This window comes from Capra hircus, chromosome 15, assembly GCF_001704415.2.
Source record: "Capra hircus breed San Clemente chromosome 15, ASM170441v1, whole genome shotgun sequence".
In the NCBI taxonomy this organism is placed as follows: Eukaryota; Metazoa; Chordata; class Mammalia; order Artiodactyla; family Bovidae; genus Capra; species Capra hircus.
This window is the reverse complement of record NC_030822.1, coordinates 58,062,024-58,077,041: the sequence shown is the minus strand read 5'-3', so window position 1 is coordinate 58,077,041 and position 15,018 is coordinate 58,062,024. Positions and strand designations below refer to the sequence as shown.

At 39.0% G+C, this 15,018-nt stretch overlaps 1 protein-coding gene across 1 annotated transcript in view; it reads right to left on the bottom strand.

The window, feature by feature from the left end:
* ZW10 (zw10 kinetochore protein) overlaps positions 296-15,018 on the bottom strand; it is a 34,967-nt gene continuing 20,244 nt past the window's right edge. Inside the window, exons 10-16 of the mRNA XM_005689464.2 lie at positions 11,999-12,237; positions 9,249-9,320; positions 6,356-6,525; positions 5,382-5,512; positions 4,618-4,749; positions 3,652-3,854; positions 296-848 (exon numbers count right to left, since the gene is read on the bottom strand). Coding sequence (XP_005689521.2) covers positions 728-848; positions 3,652-3,854; positions 4,618-4,749; positions 5,382-5,512; positions 6,356-6,525; positions 9,249-9,320; positions 11,999-12,237 — 1,068 coding nt within the window. The 3' untranslated portion in view covers positions 296-727. The remainder of the gene's footprint in view (positions 849-3,651; positions 3,855-4,617; positions 4,750-5,381; positions 5,513-6,355; positions 6,526-9,248; positions 9,321-11,998; positions 12,238-15,018) is intronic.

Below are 15,018 nucleotides of genomic sequence, written 5' to 3'. Positions count from 1 at the left end.
GCCTGGGTTCAATCCCTGGTCAGGGAACTAAGATCCTATGAGCCGTGTGCAAGGTTAGAAAAAAAAAAAAAGCATTTAGTTGAAACAGCAAAAAGTGCCCAAAATTTATACTAAAAGAAAGTCTTAGGGGTCCTAAGAATGTTGAGAAATTATCAGAGAGTATCATGAAGAAGGAAGATAAGTCAGTGAGTAATCTGTGAGGATCATAAATGTCAATAAAAAGAATGGCACAAAAGACAGGAGAACTTGATGGCCTCCTTTGTTAAGCTCCCATATTATTAAAGACACTCACCCATAACTCTGAAAATCATTATTTATTGGAAAGAAAAATTAAAAGCAGTCTCTTTAATTCCCACGAGACCAAATATAGTTCCCTTGCCCTCCAAAATAAATCTCCCATTCCTCACATATTCTTTATCCTGACTCTTGGAATCTCCTGGATTCCTTGATCCAAGGCCAGGGCTTATATTTTCAATAGATACAGTCCCCAGACCCTGGGAGCAACATGAAATAACGTCACCCTAGAGTTTCTTATCATGGGAGGGTGGCTGAAAAGTCAACAACTTGGGGTACTTCATTTGATATCTGAACATACAGGCCAGGAGGTAAGGCGTTCTTGAGTGAAATCAAACTTCCACAATGTATCAGTGATTCCAAGTCTTTAAAAGAGTGATTACGCCAAGAGGAATCCACCTGGTCAAGACATGGCCTTCTCAGGAAGATGGAGCTATTTAATCTTAGCAAGGGTGGCTGCTCTTCTTTCTGTGTTCTGGAATAAGGCACGAATTAAAGCTTTTACTTCACTGGAAGAGAATGCAGTTGCCAAGGGCCCTTTTCCATCTGCCCACCTGCAAAATAAAAAAATACAATTTCTATTTCCTACTATGTATAAGCAAAGTTTTTAAATTGCTTACTTGATTCCAAACATGTATTTGTTTAACTCATTATTGACCAGGGGATTTTTGCAGAAACTACTCCCTGTGCCCGGTGATTTGTTATATAAATGACACTGATTTAATAATGTGTTAAAATGGAAATAAAACAAATTCTGGCATTTTCCCCCTTCTTTATGAGCCTGCCACTCAGTATCTTTAACATCTTCTGCTTCTTGGCTGCATTTTGGTATGAGCATAGACAGATGAAGAGACCAAGTTAGAAAGATAAAAACTCTTCTCCCTTATTCTACACTCACTAAGCCCGTTTAAACTTGACAATTATGACCACATGCTCACAGGGTTATATAGAGAAATGGGATTTGTAACTACTTTAAAAAGTGAACCACAGGCAGCACATTTTAACTGACAAAGAATAGGCACAAAATAATATGTATAAAATCACAAAAAAATCAGTAGAATAAAGGGTAAAAAATATGAACAGCTCACAGACAGAAAGAACAAAAACTAATTGTTACCAGTGGGGAGAGGGAATTTAGAGGTAGGGGACTAAGAGGTACAAACTAATAAAATAAATTACAAGGATATATTGTACAACACAGTGAATATAGCCAATAATAACTATAAAGGGAGTATAACCTTTAAAAACTGAATCACCATATTGTACACCTGTAACTTAATAATATTATGCATTAAAATGCTTTTTTTCCACAAAAAAGCACAGATTTTTCAATATTAAAAAAATGAATAGGCATTTTACAATAGAAAAAAAATGATCACTAAAAAGATGCTCAATGTCATTAGAATTTAGGGAAATACAAATTGAAAGGACAATGAGCTACCATTTCATAGCAACTAGCCTAGGAAAAAATTTCAAGTCTGATAATACCAAATACTGGTGAAAATGTGAAACAACAGAAGAAATAAACTATGAAATATGCAACTATAAGATAAATAAGTCACAGGGATATAACATATCCATAAGGAAAACAATCAATATTGTAACAACTTTGGTGATGGATGGTAACTGCTATTACTGTGGTGATCACTTCATAATGCATAGAAATATCAAATCACTATGTTTTAAACAGGAACGCAATATAATATGTTAATTATAATTTTTTAAAAGAACTATGACTATTATCAGAATATGACACAGCAGGGCATATGAACTATAGCTACACACACTTTCATGAATGAATTTTCTAATCAAAAGAAGCAAGTTATAGAAGATTCCATTAACAGGAAGTTCAAAAACAGGCAAGTCTAAAATTTATATTTAGGGATATGTACGAATGTGGTAAAACTATGAAGAAAAGCAAGGAGATAACACAAAATTCAAGACAGCTACCTCTGGGGGTGGGGGAACCATTTGGGGAATAGCACATAAGGGTCTTCAAAGGTAATGATAATATTTTTCTTAAGTTGGGTAATAGGTATGCAAACATTTATTTTACTCTTTTTCTTTAGACCTGTGAATATGTTATATACACTGTACTCCTTCATAGGTATATTTTTTTTATTTTTAAATGTTTAAACTACACAACTAGAGATAGTTACTTTGGTAAAAAAAAAATTTCTCAATTAGTTTTTATCCTTATATCTACTGAAATCTCTGGGAGGAGAAACACCTTCCTAGGCAGAAGAAAAGAAGCTGAGATATATCAGTATTATAACTGTTCTCAGAACAGTATTATAACTGTTCTTATAACAAAGAATTAATGATCATTCTTGGGCTGCAAGAGGGCCCTTTTAACAGCAGAAACAAAATTTCTCATCTGCTGCCCTCTGGAGTCTTATCTGAAGACATAACCCACCAACGACTTGTAAACAACAGATGAATCAATTGAAGTTTGTACTAAGTGCAGTTAGAGGTCTTCTGAGGTGATTTTGTTTTTTTCAAGCAAAAATCGCATTTACCTTGTTTAAGAATGAATAGTATGTGCTGGGAACAACTCACACACATCGAGGATAGCTAGTCTAATATACTTGGGCATCTGTAATAAACCAACCTGAATCAGCTAGACAAGTAGCTATAGAGATGGATACGGACCTTAACGCCTATTCAGTGCGTTCTCTATGCAAGGTTATGTGTGCTTGTTAATCATATACCAAGACAATAATTAAAGCATCCATGGATATGCAACTAGCCAATATCGATCCTGTTTTGCACAGTATCAATGACCTTCACACACTCAACAGGATACAACAAAGAACACAATTACAGAGCACAGCAATGTCAACTCATGGTGCTGAGAGAAAACAACATCCACTGTATTGAAGAAAAGATGAGTCCTTTCTATGTGTGTGGTACTGAGTCCCTGTAGAACAACTCCTGCTCAATCAAACAATGGTTTGATGCTGAATATTCTTACAGGTAAAAGTCACTTCTCTATTAACATATCAAAATCGATCTTAAAATGCATCCACTGTTGGTTAAAATGGGCAAGAATTTCCATCTAGGTGTCAGAAGATTGCACTTCTTGTAAGTGCAAGATCACTATCTGTAGAGCATGACAAAACAACATGCTCAAGACAAAAAATAACAGAAGCAAGAAGTCCTTACATTATCAAATATGAACAGTGGTCATGAGATCCACACTACAACAGGCCATGCAAAGGCCCCAGTTACTGCTACTCGATATGAAACTTTCCTGAGAAACATTAAGAAACAGAGAAAAGCACTGCCTTTGATGGCACTAATATTCTCTTACAGTTGTGAAGACATAAACAAATCCTACAGAAGGGTTTTACCCACCGATCCCCAATTTCTTGCAAACTGGCTTGTAGCATCATCATCAGTTCTTTGAAAGGCATCCATTTTGACACGTAGACTGGAACCTCTTCTTGGTATTTCTTATTCTTGTTTTCTTCAGACAGAGGTGCAAATACTTGAGGTCCTTCATCCACCACTGTTTTGCACAAGGAATACAATCTGTCACCGTCTTCGGTAGAGATGTCCTGATTTTGCACAAAGGGAACACGACAGAACAGAATTGGACCAGTTTAGTGGTAAGAAAAAAGGAGATCTTTGGTGCATGCTATTCAGGGGGTCAGTGGCAGTAAGATGTTTTCCAACCAATTTAGCAGATCTTACTGATCTCATCAGTTCTGACAATACTCCCCAAACTAGAATGACACGCAATAGGTTTCAACAGATTGTCGGTAATTTCATTTGCCTGCATAAAAGAATCCGTTTCTCCAGTAGAAAGTGGTGCAGCGTGCTGCAAAGCAGGGAATCTTATTACAGAGATTTAGCCAATCTATACTTTAGAGGAATCAGCTCGCAGAGTCCAGGCAACTCTCCTGCAGGATCACACATATAGTCCCAATGTCAACAGAGTGCTGGTAAAGTGGCACCTGCACAAGGCTGCATTCTATCTTACTAAATTAGAGTATTCGATCCACTCACTTATTAAGTATACAACTTCACACTCTGTATTTTGGGAGCACTGCCCTATTTCCAGGCTCCTCACTCATAATTTACACAGATGCCAGGTGGCGTCAGCCGTATAATCCTACTTTCTTAGATAGGAAGGACAAAGATTAGCAAGACTCCAGCAAAACAGAATTAAGACAACAGTAAGAAAATAACAGTATAATGACTTAGACATGAAACACGAACAATTTCTTCTACCATCTGTGTTGACTAAAAATGAGGCATCAACATCACCTGGAAGAACAACTACAGCTCAAGTCTGGAGAGGCGTCTAGTGGCCCTTACCTCCAGGGCAGTGATCCTGCCAATGATCTCGGAGACCGCTGTGTTGAGTAAAGTCCCCATAGCCTTGCAATATATGTTCACCGGCAGGACATCCTGCCACACAACTCCCAGTCTCTTTAGCTGGTGCAGTACCTGTCAGAAAAACACAGATCTTTACATGGAACAGAGGTTGTTACAACTCACATTTTCCTAGATTTACATTTACCATTTCTGTGTGTGTGGAAGAAGAGGTGTTATATAAGTGATGTAAGGCAGAACACATGTTTCTCGAATATTTCACCCTAGTGATATCCTTGCTTGATGAAAAATACTTACCCGGTGGACAGGAAAACTGGAGTAAAAAGGTAAGTCACTTAAGAGAGAGAAGCATTTTTTATTAAGATGAAAGCTAGTATTTCAAACTTCTCAAAGTTTATGGGTTAAAACACTGGGTTGGTCAAAAAGCTCAGTTGGGTTTTTTGCAATATCTTATGGGAAAACCCAAACAAACTTTTTGGCCAACCCAATACTTGCGATGGCAGACTTATTAGATAACTAGGAGCACTACTGGCCTGAGGGGAAGACAGCTTCCTATTGATTTGGTGGGGCAGGGGAAAGGAAAGGAAAGGCCATCAACGTGACTAGAAAAGGTGGCCACATTTCCACAGGGAGTTGTGGGGAATCAACTGAGCTACCTGCCACGTACGTACACTTTGCTGCTTGAAAACAAGTAGGAAGCATCTAAAGAAAGAGCATGAACTGCAGAGGTAACAACAGCTCCCCACCTGCCGCACTGCTTTACTTGCTGCAGAATAACTGTCCTCATCGTCCATGTTTGAAAAGTTTCTAGCACTTGACAATCTTTCCAGGAGTTCTACTTTCTGTGCCCGCATCTGGGCCAGAAAACACTCTGTCCCTGTGACAAGAAAAGAGAATAAAGAATTCTGAGCATTGTTCAATTACACACACGGTGGAAGAGGAGAGACAAGATGGAACCTGGTATCTGTTTTTGCCTATTTGAAAATAATTGCTTGTTAGTTAACATAAGGTAGCCCTAAGGTTATGATTAACAAAAATACCACTTCTAATACATCAGCCAGTCCCTCTAGGCCCATCCTCAGAACAGTGAGCTTTTTTCAACAGTCTATCCAGAATCAGACAAGAAAGACTACATCTACAGTAGAAGCCACTGCTTATTCTTCTGATGTATCTACACTACCTCAGGGGGAAGTCAGGAATTGAAAAGCTAAGTAAATGATACAGATTCTCTGCTTTTCCTAGGCTATCATTACAGTAAACATACTGATATCCCATATTTCTTTTGATTTTTAATAGTCAGGAATAAAGCTAAGGGAGGCAGAATAGAAGGGAGCTGGCGTGAGGTTTTGCAAACAAATAAGCATTGACATCAGTGACTCTCACGAACAGTGCTAATAGGACTGTCACACTACACCTCTCAGGACATGTCACTCTACTGACATAACTCTAATTTGGTGAATTCACCACACACCAGCAATGCAGTTTGGAACCCTAAATGTACCACAGAATCATGTCATGAAAAAGTAATGCTTTCAGAAGATTTCATTCACTTCATAAAGCTAAATAACTAGGAACACCTGCAAATTAAATGCCCCTTCTCTTCCAATATAGCTCAGGGACCACTATCTAATTTCAAACAGGTCTCATTTGTAAATTACAAAGATACCAGTCTGATAAGCTGCATTATCAAAATGCTTTCCTACATTTAAGGCATCATTACCAAGTCTCCGGAAGCCAGGTACAAGGTCCACAAAAGTAGTAGTGCCGTCGCACAGAATGGGGGCAAGACGCAATCTGAACTGATGCCCAAGGGTTAGCAAGTGGTGAGCAATATACATACAGTTGTTGTGGTGAATGGCAGCCAACTGTGGCAGTTTCTGAAGGTTCTCCCTAAGTCAGGAGGAAGCGAAGGAAAAGAAAGAAATCACCTGTTATTGAAGTTGACTCTTCTAGGTATTAATCATTGTCTGCTGTATAAATGTTATACGTAACAAGACGTAAACTCATCGCTCCCACTCCCACGCAGTGAGTTTGTTCTGCCTGCGTGAGACCTTCTTCAATAAAACTAGCCCAGTGATAAACAAGAAAGAAAGAGCAAGGGAATGGATGTTTACCTGTGTCGCCTCTTTGTACAAGCAGCCTAGAATAGCTATACATAATTCCCTTAAAATTGAACACTGCTAAGTCTTTTGAAATATAGATTTGCTTCCTCTTTCTCCAAACTCCTATTTCATTTATACAATGAAGCACTTAACTATTTTCCAATTCACTAGTTTTCAAAGATGGCTGCAGATTAGAGACATCTGAGAAAGTTTAAATATATAGATGCTTAGATTTCACTCTCCAAACAGAACACAATCTGAGTGAAATCAGGGCATTTATATATTTTTAAATCCCCCAGGTGATTTTAAATCTTCATAAAAGATTAAAAATCAGTTTTCATTCATCTGCACATAGTCTATCTGCCTAGCTTGGGAAGACAGCTTGTCTTAAACCTCTGCTACATATCCACTTGCAGTCATTCAATTAAAACTTCCTGGTTTTCAATTAAAACTTCCATTCCATGTCAGGCTAGAATATACAAAGTTGGAAACTAACAACCTAAGACAGTTGTCCCCACTTTGGGCTACACGTCAGAATCATCACAGGGCTTTAGAAAACAGAGATATCTGAGTTTTAAATCACACCTATACATCAAAATCTCTACAATGAGGGCTAAGCAAATATATATATTCTCAAAGGTCCATGAAAGAGTCTAAAACACTGCCAAAGCTGAGAACGCTAATAGAACAGTGGTTCTCAAAGTATGGTTCCCTAGCAAGAAAATAGCAGCATCACCTGGAAATCTGCTAAAAAGTCTAGGCTTTATTCCAACCCTGCTGCTGAAGCTGAGTTCCAATACTTTGGCCACCTGATGTGCAGAGCCAATTCACTGGAAAAGACCCTGATGCTAGGAAAGATTGAGGGCAGGAGGAGAAGGGTGTGGCAGAGGATGAGATGGTTGGACAGCACCACTGACTCGATGGATATGAATTTGAACAAACTCTTGGAGACAGTGAAGGACCAGGAAGCCTGGCGTGCTGCAGCCCTCGGGGTCTCAAAGAGTTGGACATAACGACCAAACAACGTTACTGCAGCCCTACTGAATCAGATATCTGGGGCATGAAATCTGGTAATCTGTATTTTACCAAAGTTTCCTGGTGATTCTGAAACACACTAAAGTTTGTAAACCACTGGTCTAGCAGAAAGTTCTCACATCATACAAATGGGGAAAACAACAAATCTAACTCCACCCCAGTGTGAAAAATGTTTCTAAGCACAAAAAGCTCTAAGCCAACTGTCTTTGAATCTCCAAGGACATGGCTATCAACCGACCTGAAGGTGTTTTCTCTGTTCCTTTACCTAACTAAGAAGAAAGTGAACTAAAAGTTTTAAGCCACAGCAAAGAGAATACAAATAAAAATAGTAAGTTTACAATAAATAAGTGGTCTTTTAGAACAAAATAATTGGGCCTACTTAAAAACATCTCAATTGTTCAAAAATCTATAAACATTAAAAAAAAAAATCTATAAACATTAAACTGACCTTTTCTTTGAAACCAGAGTTCTTGACTTAAAGGAATAGCTTTGCTGACATATTACTTAAAATATTTATAAAGCCATCCAAAACACTTTATTTGGATGATAGAGAGAACTCCTGGAGGCTTAAATATTAACTTATCAGATTAATATGAAAAGAAACTTTAAAAACCCAAGATGTGAGGTAAATACAGCCTAAGATCACTAAGAAGAGCAGCTGTGTGTGTGTGCTAAGTCACATGCAGTCTCTCCTAGAAATGTTGATCCATGTCCTTGCGGTGGGGTGAGAAGGAGAAAAGGCGGAGGAAGACGGAGCAACTTCAGTTATGTCCAACTCTCTGCAACCCTATGGACCATAGCCCACCAGGCTCCTCTGTCCACAGGATTCTCCAGGCAAGAATACTGGAGTGAGTTGCCATGCCCTCCTCCAGGGGATCTTCCCAACCCAGGGATCAAACCAGCATCTCTTAAGTATCCTGAACTGGCAGGCAGGTTCTTTACCACTAATGCCACCAGTTATTAAGTCTGCAAAGCTATGAATGCCAAGGAAAAAATGTGGGATGTTTACTAGATAGCAATACAGAGCAATGGATGACCTTTTTGTTTTGCACCCAAGTAAAGTGAGACAGTTTTGAAAATACCTACCATCACTAATAGGGTAAAAGTTCTCTTGAGTTTTCAAATCTGTCTCACCTACTATACTACAGATGAAATGACAACCCACTCCAGTGTTCTTGCCTGGAAAATCCCAGGGACAGGGGAGCCTGGTAGGCTGCTGTCTATGGGGTCGCGCAGAGTTGGACACGACTGAAGTGACTTAGCAGCAGCAGCAGCAGCAGCAGCATAGTACCCTTATTAATTTATTAGTAAATGACTGATGTTCTTTAAACATGTATTCTAAATGGTTTATTGCACTGTATTGTAAATTTTAGCAGCCAATTATCTTAGGTGGGAATATAAAGTTACTGTTTTAACCTGACTCAAAACATTTTAAGCCCACAATATTATACAGAAGTCAGACACAGTGGCACTTACTTGTGATATGTTGGTACAACATCATGGAACAAATGGAAGATATTCCTCACTGAGTAGAAAAGTTGAACAGCACTAAAAAGAAAACACAGTTTCAAGAGAAACACATAAGGATATAAAGGCAATGAGAAAAAAAATTCAAAGTCAGTGCACCTTAAATGAGAGTTCCCCACTAAGACTACAGCTGGAGAGACTAAGCTAAGTCTGCAGCTAAGACTACAGCTGTCTTGGTCACTGCTGAGAACACCATTTCTCTGGATGGAATGAATTCTCAGCTAGGAGTTACCAACTGAACTGCAGGTCTGAAAACCTGGGCCCATTCACAGCGTTAAGAGCAGTGATGTTCAACCCAAAGCCTCTTTTCCATTTATCAATTTGTGTTCTGCCAGGACTCCGAGTATCCCTTCAGTAACGAATGGAGCTAAGCCTCAGCAAATGTCACCTGCTCACTGGCGCACTCTGCAAAGGGCAAGGCATCAATAAAGGCACTCACTGGTGCTGTCAGGGCCAGTCTGCCTTCAGCCTCCACCTTTTCTCCTTTTCACCCCAACGCAAGGACATGAATCAATATTTCTAGGAGAGAATCCAACCTCAAGATTTCTTGCCCTTTAAGCCTGGTCTTAGAACATCTGAAAATTATTATTAAAAAGCTCTCAGAGCAAATAAAAGGCTCATGGAGCTTACTTCTACTTAAGACTAACTAAAACTATGTACCCTGAGTAAGTCACAGGAATTCCACCAATGATTATTAAAGATTAGTTATGGTTCACTATACACAAAAACACTGTTAAAACTTGATGACTATGATACCTGACTAAATTATTTGATTTTATTTTCATTGCATTGTTGCTGTTTGAAGTTTGATAATAGGAAAGTGGGTTGGTGTAGTTGTGTTTTTGTTTGTCCTATTAAAACTAATTTTTTGATGAGAAGGATGTCCGTAGACATTCAGTATACAAAACTGTTGTTTGGTGGGACTTCCCTGGTGGTTCAGTGGCTAAGTCTCTGCACTCCCAATGCAGGGGACGTGGGTAAGATCCCTGGTCAGAGAACCAGATCCCACAGTCCAAAACTAAGAGTTCACATGCTGCAATTAAAGACCCAACAACTAAGACCTGGTGCAGCCACATAAGCAAATTTAAAAATACACACACATACACACACATATATCTATAGTTTGGTCTTATCTTATGAAAAATTGCCTTGCATCCCTAACTTCTGCTTGGGTATATTTCAGGTGAATGCCATGTAAAAATGCCCGCATACATACTCAGTCACTCAGTCATGTCCAACTCTTTGTGACACCATGGACTGTAGTCTGCCAGGCTCCTCTGTCCACCGAATTTTCCAGGCAAAAATACTGGAGTGGGTTGCCATTTCCTCCTCCAGGGGATCTTCTAGACCCAGGGATTAAACCTGCATCTCCTGTGTCTTATGCATTGGTAAGTGGTTCTTTACCACTGGGCCACCTAGGAAGCCCCATTCACTCCTATATTTATTCTGCCAAGTGAAAGGGAAAGTCACTCAGTGCCCAATTCTCGTGACCCCATGGACCATTCAGTTCATGGAATTCTCCAGGCCAGAATACTGGAGTGGGTAGCCTTTCCCTTCTCCAGGGGATCTTCCCAACCAGGGATCAAACCCAGGTCTCCCGCATTGCAGGTGGATTCTTTACCAGCTGAGTCAAAGGGAAGCTCTTATTATGCCAAAAGAGTATATATACAATTCCCTTCACGTGTATTACATTTTTCTTCCTCCTTATATTTAAAACCAGACAGACTTGTGAATATAATGATTCATTGAAGTCACGTAAGTATTTTAGTATGCATGTTCTTTCTGGAACAGAATAAAGGGGTTTGTTTATACATGGGGATTAAAACTTCAGAAGTCCCTTGGAAGATGCAATTTGATTAAGTCAAGCCCTAACTGAAACGGTTTTCCTATGAGACTGTGAAATAAAAAACTATGATATACAGATTCAAACTAAAGAGGCTGTGGAAAACCCACTCTATGATCAACTTGGGCTATAGCCTACCGTCGTCTCCTCAGTCTGGTTCAGGAGTAGGGGAAGGAGCCTACTAAACAAAAAGAGATTCAAATATGGAAGTATGTGGGATCCAGTTTAGGTATCTTGAATATGATGTTGATTAGAAGAAATCTTCTGGAAAGGGGGTGCATTTCATTCTTTTCCTTCTACCTTTGGCTGCCCAACAAACTATTACTGCTTAAAATTAGTATTTAAACTATAAATTAATTGGGAACTAGATTTCAAAAGGTAAAATGAATGTTAGGCTAAAGAGCCAGAGCATGCTGAAGCAGATGGTACAACTATCACTATGACCACCACCACCAATGCTAATTAACATTGGAGTATTAATTATTTCCCAGGGAGCACTCTATGCTCTTCACAAGAGCTTTCTCATGTAATACCACTCAAGTCAAATAAAAGGTTGAAAGTAAAAAATTAAAGAGCCTTTTGTTAAAAAGGCATTAACAATTTTTAATGTCAAATCCATTTGTCCATCCACATATATGATTTTATTTCTCATACTTTGCTGTAAGACTATATGTTGTTATAAGTAAAAGTTAATTACCAATACATATCTGTGTGCTATACTGATTCTTTAGGGGAAAAATATTAACTAATAGGATAAGAAAACCCAAGAATTCCAGTTAATTTTCTTAATAACTGTCTAGTTTAGATACACATTTAACCAAGTCATTGCCATTTTCAGATAACTCAGAACTCATACCATTGATCACTGCTGGTTGTTGCCTCCAGTAAAGTCTGATAGGCAAGTTCCATTAATTTCTTCACAGATTCACTGATGCGACATGTGGGCAAAGAAAAGGAATGTTGGTCCAACGTATTCTCAGGCTCTAAATTTGCCACTTCATTGTACTGAGCTGTGGACACTTTCTGTACTTGTAGCTTGTCGTCCTCATTAGGACGAAGTAAGTCTGGTACACTTATCTTAGAAGCAGGAGTAATCTAAGAGTCAAACACAGAAAATGCATTGTCCTCAGAATAATCCAGATGCATGCAGATGGTGAGGAGTAAGATACTGACCGCTTCCATCACAATTAAGCTGTGGATCTACAGAATAATTTCAAGATATGAGTGAATTTGGCAGTACTTTAATGACTGCTCAATCTTGGGTGAAAGGATGTCATAAGGAATAAGCAATGCCCTTTACTGGGCCATTCTTTTCATTCTGTGCATTTCTTACTCTTGGTGGAAACAACAAAGCTGTGAAACTGACCCAGGATTTTACGTAAAGGAAAGGACCTTCAAAAAATCCTCTTTCTCAGATTAGACTATTGGATTAATGCACACCAGTATGACTTTGTGTTCCACTGTTATTAAATTATTTCCCATCAGAAACATGTCTCAGCTTAGCCAAAGAAACAACACATTCAAGCTAGCTTACGCTGCTCTTAAAAACAAAATTCCAAACAAAATCCAAAAACGTTCCCTCCATTTACACGGAATGAGAATTCCCAGATTTGGTGAAAACTAAAGAGAAGAACGGGGCTTCCCTGGTGGCTCAGCAGTAAAGAATATGGCCTGCAATGCAGGAGACACTGGTTTGATTCCTGGGCTGCTAAGACCCCCTGGAGGAGGGCATGGGAACCCATTCCAGTATTCTTGCCTGGAGAATCCCACGGACAAACAAGGCTCCACAGGGTCGCAAAGAGTTGGACAAGACTAAAGCGAGTGAGCACACACACACAAAGGAAAGAATACTAGGCCTCTAGTCTGGAAACATCAGTGATATTTTCTACCCTAACTTTAAACAAAGTCATTTAACCTCTCTTGACCTCAAATTTTTCATTGCAATATGAAGAAATTGCACTAAACTAATGGTTTTCAAATCTTGCTTCTCAAAGATGCTTCAGGAGCCAAAAAAAAGGTTGGGGGGGGGTGCGGGGATTAAGCAGGTGGAAGCAGCAGATTCCTACCTCAAGAAGAGCTGCTCTGCTCAGCACATACTAGGCCTCTATGGAAAATTTCTGAAAAAGTTTAAGTGTTTTTCAAGTCTTAAAAAAACATTAAACATTAAACATCAGACTTGCCATCTATATATAAAATTTATATAACATCTATTTTATAGGGCTGTTATAACGTTTCAATGAGAATACAAATATCACAACCAGGGGAGGTGCCACTGGCATCAAGTGGGTAGAGGCTAGAGATGCTATTGAACATCCTTCAGGACAGGCCCCAGAGCAAAGAATTATCTGGTCCCAAATGTCAACGGTGGCATTGCTGAGAAACTCTGATCTAGAGGAAGTGCCATCATTAGGATTTGGATATTTGGGAGGAAAACACAGTCTTACAGAATGTCAGAACTAGTTGAATAGGGAGTTCAGAGATTATCTAGTTCAATTCTGTCACGTTACATAAAAGGAAACTGAGGTCCAACAAGGCTAGAAGATTTAGCCCAGAGTCACAAAGCAATCTAGTAACAATCTTATTTATAACAAGGAATTATGACAGAGCTATTGGGATATATAGTAATTCATTCACTAAATATTTACTGAGTACTAAGTACACAGTAGTAGGCACCAGGTATATTCTTGATGCTAGAGGTACAACAAAGGTAAACAAATGCTAGAGGTAAGCAAAAGAGTAAAGAACAAAACAAACTGGAAAAAAGAAACCAACCTTCCCCACACAGAGCGTAGTTTCTAGCAGGGAAAAACAATAATTCAAACAAAATACTTATTGACAATAAGTAACATGAAATGAAAGTCACTCAGTCATGTCCTACCAACTCTTTGGGACCCCTCAGACTATATAGTTCATGGAGTTCTCCAGGCCAGAATACTAGAGTGGGTAGCCTTTCCCTTCTCCAGGGGATCTTCCCCACTTAGGGATCGAACCCAGGTCTCCCACATTACAGGTGGATTCGTTACCAGCTATGCCACAGGAGAAGCCCAAGAATACTGGAGTGGGTAGCCTATCCCTTCTCTAGAGAATCTTCCCAATCCAAGAATCGAACCTGAGTCTCCTGCACTGCAGGCAGATTCTTTACCAACTGAGCTACCAGGGAAGAAAATCAAAGCAAGAAAAGAGTTTAAGAAATAGGGGAAGGCTTCCCTGATCCCTACCCAGGCCACGGTAAGCCGACTGGGTCTTCCTCTGAATGAGACAGGAAGCCACCGGGCTTTGTGCATGAGAGTGACATGACTGACTTTCATGTAGAAACCCTGCAGCCCAGTTCCCAGTAGTGAGTGCTTTTCAATTCCCCTCACATCCCCAGATTACACCAAAATGTGTTAATATCTGTGGGGCTCAAATGGCTAATTAAATATTTTACTGAAGCGGGCACTACAACAGGGTAACCCCAGGAGAAAGGGGCGTGCAGACAGCACAGAGGGGAGAAGAGCATGGTCCTCTCAGTGGTCACAGAAAAGCGGCTGAGGAATTTTCTAAGGAATTAGTTTAGTCTATGTCTTCTTTTAATCTAAATAACACTTATATTTGCTAAATATTATTTTATATATGCAAGATATTTTAAAAAAACAGAAAAACATACAGAATTATCTAAGGTCAAAGGAATAAATTACTCTCAGTGCAAATTATAATTTGTCCATGGATTTTACAGATAATTGTTTATACCATACAAAGATCGTATCTTTTGGTTTCCTTTTATTAACTTCACCTCTATTAGCCTAAGCAATAAAGTCAACATTTTCATAACAGGATATAATTTCTGGATATAACAGTATCTGTCACAAAATTGCATATTAAAAATTCAAGTGATAA